The following is a 21,264-nucleotide window of genomic DNA, read 5'->3' on the forward strand; positions in this document are numbered from 1 at the left end:
AAATTCTGCAGGGCCAGACACTTGCCCTGTGAAATGCAACAACAGCAGGCATGGCACTGCCTCAAGAATCCTCACCTTCTAGTGACAGGAGGATGGGAGAGGCACCCACAGTAAGATTCACCTGTCTGACACCATGGGAACAGGATGTTCTCTGGCAGGTACAGGGACAGTTTGCCAGTCCAGTTACTGCTGGTTTATGGAGGGTGTCTCACAACTCATAAAAGTGCAAAGTGTCTCAGGCACTTCAGCTCTGTACCAACTCAGCTCTCTGATGAACTGGTTGCAGATCAGCCTACCTGTGTGAAGGAGCTGCTTTTGCTGCAGCAGCAGTGCAGTCACTGGAGGACTCAGCTAAGCACTGCATAGGACTGGGCACAGCAAAGGCTTCACAAATCGCAGCCAAACGAGTCCCAGCTCCACAGAGCAGCAAATTTCCAATCAATTTGAGATTTTTTGAAATAGATTTTCCATAGCTCAAAACAGAAGAGCAACATCTAACTGAAAATCCTGTCCCAGACAGTCCAGAGAACCCCAACATTGTTCACAAAGCACCTCTGCTCTCCTCACCTCCCCAGACTGCCTTCTGGGCAGTAAAACATCACCAAAGTCCACCTGAGAATAGCAAAGGAACCCGATTTCACTTGGGAAAACACAGCACTGGTACAATCCAAGCTTGCATCAGCACCTTATGAGCTACAAATCACTGGGAAGGTGCTGGGGTGACAACCAGACATGGGACTGCCCAGAGAAGCAGCTGTGGCAGCCAGGTAGCCACCCAGAGGAGAAGATGGTGGGCCAAGAGTGCCAAGAGCAGGACAAGGAATGACAGAAGTCCCAAAGACAGAGGCTGACAGGGGTGAAAAAAAACATGAAGCAAAGATCAGAAGGGTTTGTGGAGTGGGCTGGAAACTGGTTAGAGCAGCCTGGAGCAAGCTAAGGGAAGAGGAGGCAAAGGACACGGGGAGAAGATTAATGTCCCTAGTGGTAAAGAGAAAGCTGCAGAGGCCGACACAGAAAGGGAAAGAACGTTTTGTCCCCTTCAGACCAGAGGAGTTTGCTTGTGAGGTTTCATCTAACAGGCCAGGTTTGGGGTTTCTTTGTATCCTGCCCAGCTTCTCCTCAGCAAGCGGACTGAGGCCAGACAAAAGCTTTACAGAGCTCTTTAGGTCCAGCTTTTACAATCTTCCATTAAGTTTCTTACCCACTTGGGAGCTTTCAACAGCAATGGCACAAGAAGCAACCAACAAAACCGGTTCTGCTTTCAGGGTTGAGCTTGCTCCTGCCCCATCTCCTACCTGAGGAGCCTGTCTTCTTGACTCGGCGAGTAATGACAGACTTGAGCAATGGGGACTGCCTGCAGGTAGAGCAGCCTCCAATCAGCCCATCTTTGCTGCACCTACCCCATAATTTGAGATTCAGAATTGATTAAATTTTCTGCAGAAGCCACTCATCTCACCGCCGTGCAGCAGGAACTCTCCAGCAATCAGCAGGACATTGCCAGCACTGCTCAGCCCACTCAAGGTCAGCCAGAGAATCTTTGGGCACTTCGGCTGTAGGACACAGACTGACAGACTCACAGACTGGATTGGGACCTTAAAGATCATCCAGTTCCAACCCTCTGTCACAGGCAGGGACACCTTCCACTAGCCCAGGTTGCTCAAGGCCTCATCCAACCTGGCCTTCAACACTTCCAGGGAGGGGGCAGCCACAACCTCCCTGGGCAACCTGTTCCAGTGTCTCACCACCCTCACTGGAAAGAATTTCTTCCTCATCTTCAGTCTCAATCTCCCTTCTTCTTGCTGAAAGACATTGCCCCTTGTCCTGTCACTCCCAGCCCTTGTCAAAAGTCCCTCCCCAGCTTTCCTAAAGTAGTGGAAGGCTGCTCTAAGTTCTCCCTGGAGCCTTCTCTTCTCTGGGCTGAACAGCCCCAACTCTCCCAGCCTGTCCTCACAGCGAAGGTTCTCCAGTCCTCTGCTCCTTATCCTCATTCCTAAAGATGGACAAGTGGAACAAGCTCTTCCTAGACAAAGGCATTTATTAAAAGTGATTCAGAAAGAAACTCCCCCAGTCCCCACAGATACTGTCACTGTCCTGGCAAAGCTCACAGGGAAGGAAAACCAGCCCCAACAGTTCATCCCTTGAGGTGCCCAGGAGCGGGGCCACCCCAGCTACCACTCCAGGCCTCGCATGGCGGCGATGCTGCTGGCTGTCCGGCGGGGCAGGCTCTTGGCAGCCTGCCGGTACTCCTCTGGCTTTGCCTTCAGCAGGGCCACGATGTGCTGCAGTGCTCTCGATGGCTGAAGGCCCAGGGCATCCATCACGTTTATGAGATAATCTGCAGGGACAAGGACAAACAGGGGTCTGAGCAGCTCACAGGCACCACACACTCCTCACCAGTGCTGGCACCTGCCGCTGCCAGCTCCAAACCACAGCACACAGCAGAGTGTTTGGGGGCTGATGGTACTGCCTGGGAAGAACAATTTCTTTGAGTGGTCAGGCATTGGAACAGGCTGCCCAGGGAGGTGGAGGAGTCACCATCTCTGGAGGTGTTCAAAAAAGTGTGGCCGTGATACTTGGGAATCTGGTCTAGTGGTCATGGAAACGCTAGGGATGAGGTTGGACTTGATCTGGGAGGACTTTTCCACCTTAATGATCCCTGTGCTGTGGATTTTTGGCTTGCTGTACACCAGCTCGGACAACTGCTTCCTCCAGAGGACTGGGACAGGTTCTGCCACGTTTTAGTGGCTGCACAGAACTTGGGGCAGTTGGTCCCAGCAGTGAGACACAAGATCACAATGACACTTCCAAAGACAGAGCATGCAGCAAAGCTGAGAAGTTCTGCAAAGGAGAAGGGCTGCAGGCAGGAGACAGTTCCATCTGCCTGTCCCAGAGTCAGCTGGGGAATTAAGGATGCCAGGGAGAATGCAGGCACCAGCCCTCAACCCATTAGTTTTGTTCTCAGTAGTGCCAAACCCAAAGGTACAGGCTGAGGTCACCACCACTTGAACAGACTTTCAAGAGAGATGAGATTTGTCTGTGTCCTTGTTCCTAAGCTTGGCCACAAGGACATCAGCACCCATGATCCACAGCAGGAAAAGGACTAAGTGGCATTTACAAAAGCTGCAGTGGCCTTCAGGTGCCACCTTCATCAGCCCAACTCCTCCACAGCCTGCAGGGACACCTTCCTCAATGCCTTCCATCAACCTTCCCTCAGCCACTCTGGATGGTCTGGCAGAAAGCAGAGCTGAACAACGTGCACCAAGCACCTCCCACTTTGCTGCTGAGAATTCCTCTGTGTGACAGCAATTTTGTCACCAGCAGCTCCAAGGTGGGAAGTTAACCATGAGGGCAGCTGATCCTTTGGAAGCCAGCAGAGCACTTCCCCAGAGCCTGGCACCTGCTGTGTACCCCATGGAGCAGTGCCACAGCTGGAAAGATTCTGCAGACATTTCTTGCCAAGACTGGCTTGAGAGGAAATCCTCAGTCCAGGACTTTGACTTCCACAGCCAGAGATGCAAAGCAGTGAAGAATCAGGAGCACCTACCAGAGTCACCCCTCCAAGGGGGATGGGACAGGAGACTTTGCTGAAGAGAAGCTGAGAATCATGCCACCATGCTGGGTCCCAGACCAAAAGGAACTCAGGCTGCAGTGTCCCTAAATGGTAGTGTAAGCCAGAGCAGCAGCAGCCAGAGCAGCAGGGGTGCAGCCAGCTTACCAATATCAGTAGCCAGCTGCTTTGTGGACTGTGCTGTCAGCTCTGGGATCTGCAGGATGACCTCGCAGTAGGTCTGCATCGTTGCCCTGGCAATGGAGCCCAGCCAGTAGTCAGCCATGTTGTCCAGCTCTGGTAACTCATCCCCTGGGCAGAAAACTCTGGTTAGCTGGCAGGAGGGCAATGCTGCAGCAAGCCTCCCCGTTCAGCAAGCTGCCAGGCACTCCCAGCTGCTCTGGGCATGCACTCCACTGGGCAGGCTGGTGAGGAGCAGAAGCCACACGAGCTAACCCGTGAAGTCTTTCAGGCCAGTTGGTTCAGTAGCCCTCTTCACAGCTTGGGGACTGACCCAAGGCACCTCCTGTTCACTCCCTGCACCAAGGGTATTAAACACTGCTCTAAATCTGAAATCTTCCTACTCCATATCCTGCACCCAAAGCAGTTTTAAGAACACTGAACTTACATGGATAAAGCTAACAACAAAACCAAGAAGGTTTTACTCATTACATAGGGGCTCCTCCTGTGTACCACCAAGAGACTCTTGGAAGAGCCACCGGGACTAGACCACAGGAAATGGATTTCCAACAGCTCTGTCACCATAACATATCACACCCAGGCAGTGTCAGAAGGTGAAGGCTTTCCCCAGACTCTCCAAGCCTTTGGTTTCACCTTACCTTGCTCTGGTGGGTAAGGCAGTTTTCCAGCATGTAATGCCAGCTCCAAAGCGGAATCTTCTTGAGTGACAAATGGCTCAAGGTGGAGAGGAAGCGACATAATGTATTGCCCAATCTAGAATAAAAGCAGAGAGCTGAGTCACTGAACAAATGTGAAGCCAGTGCTACTAGAGAAAAGGGGTCACCTGCAGTAATCCACACCTGAAAGCAGGATGAGAGCTTGGCAGCAGCTCAGTAACCTGCACTTGCTCAGAACCAAACTGGCTTTTCCTCACCTTTACACTCTGTACAAAAGATCATTTTTCACCAGGTCAGAGAACCAGTTACAGAAATAATCATGCTAAGAAAAACCTGTCCAGAGAGCTGCTGCTCCAAGCAAAGATTTGATCTGTGGGGTGTTTCCTGGCAATTTGTTTTCTGGAGAAGAATCTAAGAGGCTGAAGCCCCCAGAAGAGCTGAAGAAGGAAGCCATAAACAAGTGACAATACAGCAGTGAGTTACAGAAAGATAGGGAGCATGAGCTGCAGAACTACAGGACACAACAAACACTGCACTGTTGATAAAGGATTATCTGCTGCCACAGCTCTTCCTAGGGTCAGGCACAGTTCAGAGCACTCTGCCTGCCCACGAAGCAGCACACTCATCAACAGCCTCTCCTCAGCTCTCACCACCCTCCCTGCACTGTGGCCACATCAGCTGCTTCCCAAGCTCTACCCAAGAGAAAGCCTCGTCTCAGCCCTGTCCCAGGGATCATTCACAGCAGAGAAAGGCTGGAACTGAAAAGACGTCAGAAAGCAAATGCTTTGTATCTGAGATTTCCTGAAGTTCTTCTTTGCCTTGGACAGGAGAAATGTCCTTTGATCCCTCACAGCCTCAGTCATGCATCCCAGCCTTAACCTGCAGTGAAAGGGGCAGGTGAGCAGATTGAGCCTCTTGCCAACCACCCACATCCCTCTCAGTGAATGGTGTTAACCAGCAGCAACCTTCCCTTGAAGTTTTGCTTCACACACTGTCCATGAGCCTTCTAATCCTCACAAAAGCCTTTCAGATATCTGAACTCAAACTACCCATGACAGAATTGTCCCATAAGTTGACTTTCTACCCACTTCTATGCATTCTCTCTCTTTAAAAAGCTTTACAACAGAGTGTAACCATTTGTAGGCCATAAACCAGAGGAAACCAAAATATCAGAAGCTTTTGGTTGCAGCCTAGCCTTGAAAAATCCATTCCCTGTATGATGCACAGAATGAGAGTAAGATAAAAAGCCTGCTAATTAGTTTATACTTTGGATTGAAATAATAATAGCAGCTAACAGGGAGTATCTGAACTGCAAATCTGGCAGCAGCCTGCAAGACCAATCAGGAGAATGGGAGGAATGTGTAGGCAGAAGGAATGAAGGGCTCCTTCTCCTCCTCCACTGCCAGAAAGGTTTCATTGTTACACCTTCAGAAAGAGACACCATAGTCACATGGGGATTAGAGGGACAAGAGCTCAAGGCTTTTTAGATTTCCTAGCTTGATTAAATCACTCCAGCACACATCAGGAACTTCTCTGCTCCATAAGCTGCGTAATGAAGACATGCTCAGCACTGAGCACTGCAGACAGGAGCTGGCATTTCCCACTCCAGAGTCACACACTGTGAGCTGTGCAGTTCACTAGGGAAGAAACTCTCCTTGTCCTCCCCATGGCCTTTTGCTACCCCACAACGTGACAGGGATTTCAGAGAGGCTACAAAGAATGGCAGAACCCAGCTGATGAGGACTGCACCACGATCACCAAACAACTGTAACAAGTGCTAGGGTTTCACAAAGGACTGAGGAAGCATCCAAGGGACTCCCCAAGCACTGGGCTCCAGTGACCACCCCTGTGCGCTCTTACATTGCTGATGTATTCCAGAGGAGTCAGGCTGAAGTTTGGCAGGTCATCTGTCAGGGTCTCACCAGTGCCACCAGAATTCCAGCCCTGGGAGGGGAAAAGTGAAGAATGAATCTGACTTTGTGGAGCTTGGAGTCTATTTGCATTAGAGTAAGGGGACATTCAGTGACACAAACTCTGACTGCTCAAGCATTTCTAGGGGGCAGAATATAGGTGGTGAGTAAATAGCTTCCCTTGCCCACTCTCAGATCCAAGACATTCACACAGCTCCCTGTGGAAACAGATGCTCACAGACAGGGACAGTGACACCTCCAACAGCCACCAGAGCCTGCAAACACAGCTGTGGATGAACCTTCTGCCCAGCACCGCTCATGGAAGACGCAAAGGGCCAGAGCGAATCAGAGGGAGGAATTACAGCAGCTCTATCCCACCCTGAGGGATTCCAGGGATAAATCAGCTGATGGACCCTTTGCTCACCTCCATCTTTGGAACCAGCAGGAGCTGCTGTTTGATGCGAAGGAAAACGGAGTCAAAAGCCAGGTGGTGAGCCAGCTGGTTGAGGCGGCTGAGGGCAGCGCGCGCGGAGGACAGCAGGTTGTAGTTGCTTGTGCCTTTTTCCTGCCACACAGAGACAAGTGCACACAGAGCTCATCACACTGACCACAGAGGAGCTCTGCTAATGTCCTTAGCCAAGTCTCTGTTACCCCATCCTAGCATGACAGAGCTTTCCTCTGCAGTGGCACAGCTCCTACCCTTTAGGATGCTTAATTCCAACCAGCTACTGAAGGTGGAAGCTGCACACTGCCCCCCCAAAATATGGGACAAAGAATCAGCACCACATTCCAGCCATACCAGGCACCAGTACAGGCTGGACACCAAGGAACCTGCAGGGGAGATGGAAAAACTGCCAGGTGCTGGAGGGACACAGCTAAGTGAGTCCTGCATGGAATGAAAGTAAGAAGAGGACTTGTGGAACCTGACTGTTTAGCAATGACTTAGTGTCCAACATTTAACACTGACGGCAGAGCTCGCACGAGCTGAAGGCAAGTGAAGTGCAAAGGAAATCAAAATGTACTGAAGAAATGAGACACAGCTCACAACCTTGACTTCACCACTGCATGTGACCAGTAATGGCAAACAGAACTTAAGATGCCCAAGAAGATATCTGGAGCCATTGTACCCTGCTCACGGATGCACACATGGATGGCCCTGCAGAAACACCTCTTGGAATGGCTATGGCAGCAGAGTGTAGAAGGGACACTGTGTGGGCTCCAGAACTTGAGACAGCTCCACCACAACCTTCCTCTTGTGTACTGTGGCAAAAATGTCCCTCAGCTGACCTGGTAAGGACCTGTTCATAAAACACAGCCAAGATCTGGAGAGAGATGGAAGGAGCCCAGATCTCCTGGGTTTGGACATTTCCACTCTCTGAGGATCAGTCAGTGTCTCTGTGGAAGACCTGGCACACAGCCTGCCAAAGGGCTGCAGCTTGGGATGAAAACATCATCAGCTCCCAGGGGAATCCCACTCTCAGCTACCAAATGTGGGTCCAGCAACACCCTGTGGCAGAGGGAAGCTCTCCTATGCACCAGGGCTACCTTCAGAGTGTAAAGTGTCTCCATGAGGCTGGCATGCTCAGATGGGTTCTCCTTCAAAAGATAATTGTATTCCTGCCAGGGGTTCCTCACTGAGCTCTTCTTCTCTGCAGAGCTGGCATCCTGGAAGCCAGAAAAGCTACAAGGGCTGTAGGAGTCTGAGAGATACTTCCCAGCAGTGGATAGAATCCTGCAGAAAAGCACACAGAAATCACTTTGTGTCACTTCAAGGGAAGGAGCATTCACTGAGGGCAGACATTAATCACAGCCAGCTCACACATCAGCTGTGCAAATCCAAACTGCACAAATACTGAGCTGAAGGAGACAGGATCATGCTCTCAGAAAAAGCAGCAAACACAAGAAGCCCAGCCTCGGGGGCACTGCTGGCCACTGTGCCCTGTACAGAGCACAGGCTCTCAAGTCCCACCAAAGCTTTTCAAGGCAGAGGAGGCTGAGCAGTGCTCTGCTGACAAGCAACAAAAGATCCTTGCGCTGCCTGTGCTCAGCGCTCCTCAGGTTACAAGGAATCGATCAGCTGGGGCACACCTAAAGTCACTGTAGCAAATGATTCATGTCCCCTGCCACAGAGGGCATGAGGATCTGGTGGAAAATTCCTGCCTGCCCCCATCCTGGCAGTCCAGTCCACAGCCAGCTGAATGTCCAAGGAAAAGGATTCCTGCAACTGTCTTGGGGCGCACGATGGAGTGGGACAGTTGTGACCTGTCTCTGACGTTTCAGAAGATGAGGAGGGGCAGTGACTCTGTGTTCCCTCCATGCTCTACGCAACCAAAGTACCTCAGGGTTTGTTTTCCTTCAGCTTGGTACTGACAGCTCATGAATTAAGGGCAGTGGTGCTTACCTGTTGGCCAGTTGCTGCTCAAAGTCTCCACACTGACGAAGGAGCTCACCACAAGTAGTAATTATGCTGGGAAAGAACAAAACAACAACATGTTGTGAGATTGGAAGCAGATAACACCAGACCCTCCCCCCCACCCCATTTCAGACACGTGCCAAGCCATCACAGACTGCCACAACCAAACCACAGCCCACAAGGGACACTTCTGTCAGGAGTTAACTCTGCACCCTTCTGATAACTGCACTTTTTTCCTCACCGGCCTCATCCACAGGTTGCTTCTTGCCATCATGGCTAAGGCCAGCTCAGTGTCACTGGGAAAAGCTCCTCCTCTCCAAGCAGCACAGCCCCACCTCCCTCAGTCTCTCCTCATAAGAGAGATGTTCCATTCCTTAAGTCATCTCTGTGGCTCTGTGGTGGACTCTCTCAAGCAGTTCTATGTCCCTCTTGAACTGGAGGGCCCAGAACTGGACACAGTACTGCAGATGTGGCCTCACCAGGGCAGAGTAGAGGGGCAGGAGAACCTCTCTAGACCTACTAACCACAGTCCTTCTAATACACCCAAAAATGGCATTGGCTCTCCTGGCCACAAGAGCACATTGCTGGCTCATGGTCAACCTCCCATCCACTAGGACCCCCAGATCATTTTCTCCTTCACTGCCTTCCAACAGGTCAGTCCCCAACCTATAGTGATACCTGGGGTTGTTCTTTCCCAAGTTTCAGGTGACAGTAACCTGCAGCCTTGCTCCAGACAGGGTGGGAAGCCTCCCAGAACAAACTGTGCCAGCAGCAACCTGAAACCCAGGCAGCAACAGCAATGCTCCCAGCAGCACTGCAGCCAAGTGAGCGCAGCTCTGCATTCTGCACCAAGAACTTTGTGTAAAGTGATCCCAAATCATTCTCTTTGCCCTTGGATACAGAAGTGAGTTCTGGGCCAGGTTAAAAGGAGGATCCCCCTTACCGGACAGAGTTTTGGAATGCAGTCCAGTCCTCCTGGAAAAGGGACTCTGAGAGGACATCATCCAGTTTGCATTTCTTCCGTATAGACTGCAAGGTGTTTGTGAAGTCAGATGTGTACCTGCCATGAAGGGTGGAGAAGAGACAAGCACCAGCATAAGAGAACAGGATGGAGATCAGCACTCCTCCAGCTTGCTCATTTAGGATCAAAGAAGAACCAGAAATGTTACAAGGGAGAGGGTTCACAAGAGACACTCCTGTCCTGGTCCAGGCACAGGTATGTGCAGAACTGATTAGCCACAGCCCTCTCAAGCTGAGACACTGAGACACAGAGTCACCCTAGAGCAGCAGGAATTGTGTGCACTTATATTTGCTGCACAGGAGTTACTAGCAGCTCTCCACTTCCAGCAGAAGGTGTGAGCAAGGTGGTGTTGTTACCACTACACTAATCACATCTCCTAGGAAAGACCTGAAAAAGGTTTATGGGGTCACTGCTACTCCATCATCTGGCCCTTACTCCAGGAACACGGTGACAATAATCTCATGAATTTGTTTTCCCAGCTACTCCCCAGATGAGAACATGGATAAAAAGGAGAACATTTTGTTTTCCACCCCCTCTTTTTTTTTCAGATAATGCCCATAAGCTGGAGGCATTCAGGCTGTAATTGCCTATAAAGCTCACAGCTCAGAGCACTCAGCTTCCCACTTCCCCTTTCCCACAGGGCAGTGCGGGAACAATCTGATTTATAACTTGTGAGCAGCTCTTTTGGTATCAGGAAAGAACAAGGAGGCAGCCAGTACTGGAATGCCATCTGAGCAGGCTGGCAGTCAGGATTTAAGACAAGAACTTAGAGTGAACCCCACTCACTGGAACATCTTGCACTTACAGGTAAATTCTGAAGGCAGTCGCTTGTCCCAGCATCTCCCCACTGGGATCTACTTTCATGAGCCTCATCTGTCTTTGGCTTATCCTGGTTTGGAAAGCATTTTTGCCTCCAAGAATACTTATTAGAAATGAACACTCAGCTCAAGTAGTAAACAGCTGAGAAAAGTCTTCAATGTAGCCATCAGAGCTTCTACTTTCCCCTAGAAAACAGACCCTGACTGGCTGAAGCTATGAGAGGCCATCAGTGAGTCACAGCTGCTCATAGACACTTTCTGCCCTCGTTTTTTTATGCACAAAGTCACCCTGTGCACAGGCTGCCTTGTTGCTCCTTTAGGATAAGGCAGCAGAGTCATTACAAGCACCTTACTTTGTGAAGAGAGCCTTCAGGGCCTTGAGGAGCCCACACGCTCCCAGGCCATCAGTCAGCTGAACACAGTTGTCGATAGCTCCAGAGGCCAGGCTGAAGAGTTTGCTGACTGAGTGGTTCAGTTCCTGGACACAGTCAATCACTTCCCCATGCTCCTAAATAACAACAATGACAAAGTTCAGTCTGATTCCTCTTCCAGAGAGAAAAGACAGTCTTGTGCAACACATCCTTCTCTCAGTATCCTCAGGTCTTGTGAAACACTCAAGGCAGAACAAAGCTTCCACCCTCCTGTGCAGTGGCTGTTACCCAAAGCCAGGCTGCCAAAGCCTCTGTTTACCAGGGCTGCAAGGGAAGGCATTGCTGCCAGCACCAGAGCCTACAGAAAGGGCTCTCCTCCCCCAGATCCTGTTCCTGATAAATTCATTCTTTTGAACCTGAAGCAAGCTCTTCTTCACCTGCAGAAAAGAAGGCTCCAGTGAGACATTAAAGCAGCCCTCCAGGATTTGAAGGGAGCTCCAGGAGAGCTAGAGAGGGACTCTGTACAAAGGCATGGAGTAACAGGACAAGGGGTGAGAGGTTCCAACTGGGAGAAGCTGGACCAAAGCTGGACATTTAGGAGGAAATCTTTCCCCATGAGGGTGGTTGTCCAGAGGCTCCAAGTGTAGAAGTGTTCCAGGACAGGTTGGACAAGGCCCTTGAGCAACCTGATCTAGTTGGAGATGTCTTTGCCCAGAACAAGGGGATGGCACTGGATGATCTTTAAGGTCCTGTCCACCCAACCAATTTTAGGATTCTGTGCCAGCCATATTTGGTTAAATTCTCCAGCAGATCCACACCATGCAGGTTACTGGGAGAAGAAGAAGGGTACCTCTAACCTGATGGGGCTGCTGAAATGGTTTCTTAGAAAAACAAACAAACAGCACAAAATACTCTGCAGAGAGGACACAGGACCAAAGTCTGGGGGAGGAAAGAGAGTAACAACCAGGACACGGACCCCTGTGCTTGGAGAAGCTCCAAGCCTCTCCCTGTGTGGCTGAAAAATGACTGGGGCATTACCAAGGGCACTGCACTGATCTGGATGAGGAGATTCTCTTCTTCCAGGTCTCCATACTCAAGTTGGTAGGGCTTGTATGGACCATAGACTGCATCCACCAGTTCTGTCACTTTCACCAGGTTCTGCTCCTCTATAAGGAAACAGATGTGTAGTTTACAAATGGGTGAACATGCTACTACAACAGCTCCAAGCAGTAACTGTTCAGTTCGAGCACGCTGCCCACAAAGGCTTGGAAGGTGGCCCAGCAGCTCTCAGTCTCAACAGACGTTTTTCAACACCAAGGTTATTATCTCTGCCTGCTTCCTAAACCAAAGATGTTCTACTTCAACAAGTGCCTCAAGAAAATGATCACTCACTGCTCCCAAACAGCTTGGCTGACAAACTGTGCAAGCTGTGCAAATTTCCAACCTACAGCAGAAGGGAAGTACTGAAACCACTGGAGAAGTGAAACACTTCACTGCCACAGCTTCAACAGCCTCGTTTATCACAAAGCCTGAGCCATGCTTTAAACACCTGACACCAACTCAATTCACTCAGCACTGCTACTCCCTGGGCTCCATCAGCCAAAGCTGAATGTGGACCATGAAGTCAGCATTTCAGTGCCATGGTGCTGAGCGTGGACCTGCAAACCCAAACCCAGAGCAGGTCTGAATTCCTCAAATCAGAACTGGCCACCACCAGCTGCTATCATGAAGCTTTGCAAAACCCAGACTAGCAGCAAGCCAAGATTCCTTTCAGCCCTGGCTGTAAGCAGAAACCTTTACAGCCCAAGGACAGCCAGGCCATGGAGCAGGTTGTTCACAGCCTGTGCTAGCTCCATGCCTGGGTATACTCAAAACCAGACTGGACAGCACCTTGGGTAATGTGGTCTGACCTCACAGCAGACATTGCTTGGAGCATCTCCTGAGGTCCCTTCCAACCTGAATTATCCTCTGAATCATAACTGAATCCATCCACAAACACAGGAACTGGTTTGTCTCTGCCCTGCTTACTCACTTGGCCTTCCCATTCTTGAGATGCTTCTCTTCCCAAACATCTTCCCACACACAAAAGAGAGGGAAATCAGGTTTTTGGTTGGCTTGATTTTTAACACACTCAGCTAATAGTGGAGCAGCACTGCCACAATTTGACAGGGATTTTCCAAGTCCTCTTTAATCATTTCTATTACAAACAACAAATGAAGCTGAGCCAAGGCCAGGGAACGGCTGGCAGGAGCCTCCTGTCACAGTATCCACAAAACCAGACAGAGAGACACTCAGACTGCCCCAAAATCATCATTTCCATGATAAGGAAAAATCAGGATTTCAATAGTTCCACACAACGTTATGAGGAAGCAAAGGCAGGAAACAGCATTAGGAATGCTCCATTAGAGTTAATTTAGGATTTTCTCGTGCCCTGGTCATTGAAAGGGCCCTTCCAGATTAATAAAGGACTATAAATAGCCAATAGCTCAAGCCAGGCAGAAAGCTGTGTAAACACAGCACCTCCCTGCTTTGTGGTTTGTGGGAATTATTCATCAAGCCATGACCAAAATGAGAAGACAAACATTGCAGGGTAAGGAAAGCACAGGTTACATCTCGAGCTCAACACCAAGGATGCTGCTAAGGAGTGAACTACCAAGGGTCAAGAAGGAATCCCTGTCTCTCAATTTTCACTTGGCTGAAACAAAAGCCACAAAGAAAAGCTACAGAAGAAGTTGTCAGCATCCCAGGGCTGCAGCTCTCAGGCAAGTTTCCTCTTGTTCAGCAAGGTGTGACTTGACTCCAGGAAACTTCTCAACTTTTATGCTTTGTGATCCCTCACAATGGGTTCCACAGGTAGCTTCCCAAGAGACATTTCCTCATCTGTTACAAGAAAGAGCAGTGCCTGTAAAAGGCAGAGTGCTAGGCACTATTTACCCTTGACAGCAAGTGTGCTCAGAAGGGGCCTGCTCCAGGCAGCTCCTCCAGCACTGTGCCAGTACCTGCAGTATGAGATACACAGAGGTGCAGATGCCACCTCACTGGTCAGCACTGCAGAGAGAATCCCTCACATCAAGTACAGATGAACAAACTCCCCAGTGGAGCTCTGCAGAGGAGCTGAGAGGACAGAAGGACAAGCTGCAGGGCAGAAGGACAAGCTGCAGGGCAGGGCCTTACTCAGGTTTGACAGCATGGCTACTTCCAGCCCTCTGGCGAAGTGGGCGGTGGCACCGTAGAGCTCCAGCAGCTTGCTCAGCTTGGTTTCTTGACCTGTTCTCTCCAGGGCAGTGCTGAGGCAGACAGGGATGGAAGGCACCAACGCTCCCAGAGTTTGGATCAGCAGCACAGTCACGATTTCATGGGGGTTCTTGAAAACCTGTGGTAGCAGAAAGGCTCTTAGCAAAGCACATTACCTCAGCCCAGGCAGCAGCTTCCAGAGGGCGCCACCAAACCACAGGTCTCTGTCTCAAAAGCACTGACAGTCCAGACTGAGCAGGTCCTGGAATCATGGACCTTCAAACCATTCTCTAACTCTACCAAGTCTGGTGATAAACCACATCCCTCAGCACATTTGTCAGACTGTCTGTCCAGAGTCTGACACCTTCTTTGGCCCTTCAGCTGCTGCCCTGCTGGCAGAAGCAGCACCCATCCTGGGGCAGTCACAGCCACTGCAGCCTCCCAGATCACCTTGCCACAGAGACCTGGGCTGCTTAAACCAAGGGACAGAAGAGGCAGGACAGACAGGTTTGCAGGTGTCAGCAGAGAGGCAGGGAATCAAAGTTGGGAGAGGAAGCAGCAGCAGTCCCACCTGGACTTTTTCACATCCAGCAGTGAAAATTGTGCTAGGTTTGTGCTTCTTTCTATTCCTATAGTGATGTACAGATCAAGGAGATGACATTTTGTGCACTAATAGATCAGAGTCCTCAGATAACAGGAGCTCCCAAAAAGGAACAAAACCAAATCTGAAAAACCTCACAAGACCCAAAAGAGATCTGGTAAGAGAGCAAGAGTCTCCCTGACCTAGCAGACAGGACAGACTGCTTACAAAGGTCTAGGTCAGTACAAACTCACTGCTCTGAATACAGCAACCAAATACCTAGAACATAGAGAAGAGGTGCAAAGCTGAATTCAGCAGAAGACAGGCACTGCAGCAGTGTGGAAACCTCCAAAGCAGGCCACTCAGGTTACACAGGAGTGTTGGAAAAGACACCTCCACTGGTAAAAGACAAAGACACTCTTCTGTAGAGCTGCTGCTGCAGCCTGAGCCCAGTGGCTGCGAACGGGGGGCAGGGGTCAGCACTGGGGAGGCCAGAGAGACCACAACCAGCTGGGAGCCTTTATCTACAGGCACCACAAAACTCCACTAGTACCAAATGTGGTACTAGCCTTCTGCTGTGGCTTGTCAGCTCTTCTCACTTGTTTGCTTTGCCAGCTGGAATTGTGGTGAAAAAGGCCCAGGAATTCTTTCGAGAGCAGAAGCAGCACAAGAGACTGAGTGCCATGAGCTTTGCTCCACATGCCACTTGGCTCCCACAACCCCCTGTGCAAAGAATCTCTGCTGAAATGTAAACTGCCATCTGACCTGTAACTCACATCGAATCATTAAGCAGAAAAAATACATTTCAAGGGAAGCCTGAATTCCTCTGCAGCACAGGCCTGCTGCCTGCACCAGGCTGCATATGGAGATAAGAATCTCTTACCCTTCATGGATGAAAACCTCTTACAGGCTCAACTGAACTCATTTCTTCATTTCACTACAGGACAATAAGTGGTTTGGGTCCTGGGCTATTCTTGGCAGGACAAACAAGCACACAGACTGCAAGGGGTGACAGCAGAAGCCCTCAGACATCTTACAGAGAGTGACGACCTTGAGGGTTTCCTCCAGGCCATGTGATAAAGCAGTTCAGGCATTTCAAATGTCTTGCAACAGAACACATTTGCAACACCAACAAATTAGATTTAACTTAAGATAGAGATGAAAGTGATAGAGCAGCTTTAATGGCAATAACACAGCAACCTTGCTAGTGGAAGAGCAGCAGAAATAAAACCTTGTCTGGGGGAGCTGGACATGAGATAAAGCAGGCTGCAAGCCCTGCCTTGCACTGCTAAGGCACAAAGAGTGAGCACTGAGGAGCTGCTCTCAGCTCTGTGGCAACCAAGAGGGGTCTGCTCAGTGTCTCCTACCCCTGCACCAGTACCAAACAGTCACTGCACCTGTGTGGCCCACTGCAGCTGTGAGTGCCAGCTGCCAAGGAGAGTATCATACAGTTCAGTCAGCTGGTGGTTGAGGCTCAAGTCGCTCTGACACAGGTCCTGCCACACTGCCACCAGCTGCACCTGTCGGGGAGAAAAGAACCATCCTGAGAGGAGAAGCTGCAGCGCACAGAGCTGGCTCCTGCCCTGCCACACCAGGGACTCCCCATGCAAAGCACTTTGGCTACAGCACACTGTCCACCCTTGCTCCTCACCCACCTCTCAGCACAGCACTCTGCTGTCATTCAGCAGTGCAGAAGGAAAGGGCTTGCAGCGGGAAGCTGAAGGCTTCTTGCACAAGTCAAAGATTTAATTAACATTGGTATTTAACTCATAAAATGAGACTGTAACTGATACCTCCACATCATAGCTGAAATACTTGGCAAGCCCCAGCCTTGAACTTAATCCTCAAAAGTCACAGTCATGAGAGAAATGTGAGGATCAGGTTATGGCTCCAGAACTGTCTGGAATTCCAACTTTTAATCTTACCTGAAAAGAGTTTACAGAAGGCAGCAGCTGGCAAGCTGCAGCAATGAAGTTATTGCTGACACAGCCACATCCAAGAAAAGTAAAGCAAAAGCAGAAGGTACAGAGAAGCAGAACTCAGTTCTCCTGTGTCTGCTGCAAGAGGGACACAAAGTCCTGGAAAGAGAATCCCTCCCTGGGAATCACCAAGGCTGCTCAGAGCCAGAAAGAGAAGTCAGAGAACGAAACCTGGAGGAGGTCCCATCGTCCTCCCAGGAAGGAAGGTAAAACATGATGCAGCAGCTCCCTCTGCAGCCCAGGCCAAACAAGAATTCCAGCCTGCATTCCTCACATCCAGACGTTCCCACGGCACTGACCTTGTGACACTTGTAGTAGTAAGCGAGCAGCTGGGGCATCCGATCGATTTCAGTGAAGACTTTAACAAAGGTTTTTGCCTGCTCTAAAGAAAAGAAGACAACAGGCAGTTAACAGACTGAAAGCTGAGGGTGAGCCCTGAGCCAGAGCAAGAGAATTCTTCTCTTGAGAGAGAACGCACAGTGTCCTGTACAGGACACACTGTCACCTCTTGTTTGCTTCTCTGTTCAGACAGCAGCACAGCCACCTAAAGCCCACTCTCAGACACCAACAAGAGCTCACAGGAAGGGATTCAACTTCCCAAATTTAACTTCTTAACCAGCAAATTTAGTACTCAAGCCAGGTAAAGCAGAGCATTTCCTAGAAGGAAAGAATTATTTGCCAGCGACAAGCTGCTACCTACAAAACACACCCCATGAAGTCCTCAGCCTTGCTTTCACCACTTGAGGTAACTAATGGTACACCTCTGGCACAAAGCTCTGAAAGCCAGCCTCCTCAAGAGTCTGGCTTGTACTGCAAGATCTATCTACACAATACACCTGGGGTTAGAGAAATTAGGAATGAGACTTGATTTCAGTAAACAGCACCCAGGAACCAGCACACCAGGTAACCTGAAGTGCCCTCCAGCAGTGGCAGTCACCCAACAGCCTCTCTGGGTACATGTCCGTGGACCTGCATTACATTTATATGAGCTAGACTCAAGACAAAACACAACTTCACAGTAAGCAGAGCTGCTCTCTTCAGTGGCAAAAAAAGCCCAGGTGTCCATGTGCCCAGATCTAACTTTCACAGAGATGCAAACAGAGCTGGAAGTGAATTAATGTGAATGCCACAACAAAGGGCCTCCGCCAGCAGCCCCCCTGCACCTCTGGGGTTCATTTGGTGGAGAATTCACACAGCAAAGGAATGTCCCAAAACATCACCTTTTGCCTTGTCTGTAAAGGGCAGTGCACTGTGACAGCAGAAAAAAAACTGGGGGACCTGCTGTGAAGGTGAAGCCACAAGAGTAACAGGAGAGAGGAGAGAGATCTATGCAGAGGAGTGAGCACAGCACAGAGCTCTTCCCTCTTCTGCTTCCTCCAGGTGCTCGGTCTCTGCTGTACTGTGCTCTCGCACAGACAAGAACTGCAGGCTGCTGGGCAGCAGGAGCAGTCCCAGATCCTCACTGGGACCTCAAGATGCACTCAGATGAGATGCAGCAACAACCACAAAGAACGTTTTAAGTGCTGTGACAGTAGGAAAGGGAAGGAGGAGCACAAGAAACAGCCCAAGGAGTCAAATTTTCTAGAGGAGAGTTTATAAAATAGCTTTTTCAGGGCAGTGAGGACTCGGAACCTTTCCAAACCAATTTTCATCTTGATTATAAGCCAGGCAGGAACAGAAATGCCCAGCAGCACTCTGATAACGCAAAGCCAGAGGCCTTCTGCTTACTGAAGCAGCACTTCCCACTTGGACAGCACCCACGGCATAGCTAAACTATGACAGCAGGGGCACTGCCTCAGCTCCTCCACTTCACACATCTACACGGCCTACAAACCCAGCTCAAGTTTTAACCTGTTCCCACAGTGGCCACAGTTTCAAACTGCAGGAAGATCAAAGGCAGCTGCAGAGCACACAACAGCTCACAGCACCTGGCTGCACCAGAAGGAGCACAGGGCACACAACCCCCCCTCACCCCTCCAAACACCCCAACCAACTTCTAAAGTCAGCAAAGTCTGCACTGAGAGGGACACCCAGAGTTACTGACCTATGGCCTGGGAGTTGAAAGCAGCCACGATCTGCGGGCTGGCCATGGCCTCCAGGCGGTTCTTGAGCGCCTCCAGGTGCACGCACTTCTCCGAGTAGTCAGGGGTGTCCACCAGCATGGCCAGGCTGCTCTGCATGCTCGTCAGCTTGGCAGAGATCACAGCCACGTCCTGCAGCCACCACAGCAACTCCTCACCATGCAGCCTCACAGACCAGCACTGCCCCGTTCACAGAACGGCTTGGGTTGGAAGGGACCTCAGAGATCATCCAGTTCCAACCCCGCTGCCATGGGCAGGGACACCTCCCTCTAGCCCAGGGTGCTCAAGGCCTCATCCAACCTGGCCTTGAAGAGGGAGGGGGCAGCCACAACCTCCCTGGGTAACCTGCCCTAATGTCTCATAATGCCACCTCACAAGAGGCCCTTCCAAGGCCTACTCTGAAATGTGGTTTCCTTGGAAAGCTGAAGCCCAAAGCCCCAGAGGACCACCAGGGTAACCACCTGTGTCTTCAGGGTCTCCTCAATGTCTGCGCTCAGCGTGCTCCATTTGTCAGCTTCCTGAAGCGACTCAGCAGCCAGCTGCATCCTGGACTTCACTCGGTCAATCTCCACCAGCACCTGAAGAAAAAGCATAACTCATGCTGCACATTGACCTACAAGATGCTTGCTGTAGAAACTCAGAACATGGGAGCTAGTTTGGGGTTGGATATCAGAGTTTGGGTGAAAAGATCAAGCTATTACAAGGAGGAAGGAGGTGGCTGAGAGAGCTTGAGATATTAAGTCAACTTCCAAAGACAAAGAACTAAAGCTTAGCTTGAATTCTGGATTTGGACTTTCAGTATCCACTTTGCCACACACCCCAGCTGCCAACAGGCAGAAATCTGGGCAGAAATCAGAGGCCCCAGCTAGGTGACAGCAACTTTGAAGTGAAACCTGATGAGCTGCCCTGAAGGAAATGCAGGTTACTCTGGTCTGTGTCACAGCTTCCCACTGTTCTAATGTTAAAAGAAGTGGTTTAGTCTGCCTTGAGTACACGAGATTGTTTACTATGAACAGGTCTAGAGACCAAAACTTCACAAGTTGCAGGTGAACCCAAAGTAAGACAAGGCCTCACCTGCATTGATTGGGCTGTGTCTTCCTCGAATTTCTGGATATCTTCTTTCACAAGGATCATTTGCTCCTTCAGGAATGTTGCCTCCTGCTTCAAGACTTCCACTTCCCGGAGGACTCTGGGCATGTTCTGGAGAGCCTGATGGCTTGTTTCTGTGGGAACACCACGGGGGACACTGAGGAGGCACTGAGAAGCCTTGCAGGGAAGCAAGAGGTGTTTCAAAAGTCATATAGAATCATAGAATCAACCAGGTTGGAAGAGACCTCCAAGATCATCCAGTCCAACCTAGCACCCAGCCCTATCCAGTCAACCAGACCATGGCACTAAGTGCCTCATCCAGGCTTTTCTTGAAGACCCCCAGGGACGGTGCCTCCACCACCTCCCTGGGCAGCCCATTCCAATGGGAAATCACTCTGTCAAGAACTTCTTCCTAACATCCAGCCTATACCTACCCTGGCACAACTTGAGACTGTGTCCCCTTGTTCTATTGCTGGTTGCCTGGGAGAAGAGGCCAACCCCCACCTGGCTACAATGCCCCTTCAGGTAGTTGTAGACAGTAATAAGATCACCCCTGAGCCTCCTCTTCTCCAGGCTAAACATATACATTAATAGCCAACACTTAACCCCCCCCCAAACAACCAACAAAGTGCCAAACAACAGAACTTCAGCAGGACCTTTAAAGTTCAAATACATGTTTTGTCTTCCAGGTTGGAGAAGCCCTTTAAGGTCCTGGAGGCCAGGCGTTACCCCAGCACTGCCAGGTCACCACTGAACCATGGCCTTTAGCGCCACATCTCCACAGCTCTGAAACTGACCCAGGGACAGGGACTCTACCACTGCCCTGACAAGCCTAAGCCAGGGCTTGACAGCCCTCAAGTGGAAGAAATTGTTCCTCAAGTCCAATCTAAACCCCCCCGGGCCGGGGCAGCTGCTTCCCAGCGCTCAGAACAGACTCGTCAGGACACACCAGTACGCAGAGAGAGAAGAACGGAACGAATTCACCCACCGGATCCTGCCTGACACGTTCACGGGTCAGCGAAGAGACACCCCCGGGGACCCCGACCCCGCCGCCCGCCTTACCCTCCACGGCGTTGTTGACCTCCTGGATGAAGAGCTGCAGCTTCATCACCAGGGTAGCGGCGTGGGCGTCCACCTTGCCCGGGGCCTCCTGCTGCACGGCCCGGAAGGCTGCGTTCACCCAGCTCTTCACCTCGAAGTCATCCGACAGGAACCGCGAGAAATCCATCGCTGCCGCTCGGCACCGGGCCCGCAGCCCGCAGGCACAGAGCGGCCACGGCGGCACCGGCTGCGCGGCGCACCCGGAAAGGCGCGGACGGGCCCCTGCCGGCCGCCGTAGCACAGCCCTGCCGGCCGCCGTAGCC

At 50.8% G+C, this 21,264-nt stretch overlaps 2 protein-coding genes across 2 annotated transcripts in view; one reads left to right on the forward strand and one right to left on the reverse strand.

Annotated features, from left to right (window-relative positions):
* Positions 1-302, forward strand: part of FAM234A (family with sequence similarity 234 member A) — a 274,257-nt gene extending 273,955 nt beyond the window's left edge. Inside the window, exon 13 of the transcript XR_010304531.1 lies at positions 292-302. The gene's annotated coding sequence lies outside the window, so the exon portion shown is untranslated. The remainder of the gene's footprint in view (positions 1-291) is intronic.
* A 1,715-nt stretch (positions 303-2,017) lies between these two features.
* Positions 2,018-21,213, reverse strand: COG7 (component of oligomeric golgi complex 7). The gene is made up of 17 exons (XM_064153298.1): positions 20,963-21,213; positions 19,886-20,034; positions 19,273-19,389; positions 18,775-18,943; positions 17,030-17,112; positions 16,149-16,271; positions 14,112-14,310; positions 11,976-12,103; positions 10,920-11,074; positions 9,671-9,787; positions 8,716-8,781; positions 7,860-8,046; positions 6,739-6,879; positions 6,265-6,348; positions 4,387-4,501; positions 3,716-3,859; positions 2,018-2,335 (listed from the first exon to the last, which is right to left on the reverse strand). The coding sequence occupies exons 1-17, from the start codon at positions 21,126-21,128 to the stop codon at positions 2,169-2,171; spliced, it is 2,310 nt and encodes a 769-aa protein (XP_064009368.1). The 5' UTR covers positions 21,129-21,213; the 3' UTR covers positions 2,018-2,168.
* Positions 21,214-21,264: the final 51 nt, after the last annotated feature.

The sequence above is a fragment of the Pogoniulus pusillus genome, chromosome 13, assembly GCF_015220805.1.
Source record: "Pogoniulus pusillus isolate bPogPus1 chromosome 13, bPogPus1.pri, whole genome shotgun sequence".
Classification (NCBI taxonomy): Eukaryota; Metazoa; Chordata; class Aves; order Piciformes; family Lybiidae; genus Pogoniulus; species Pogoniulus pusillus.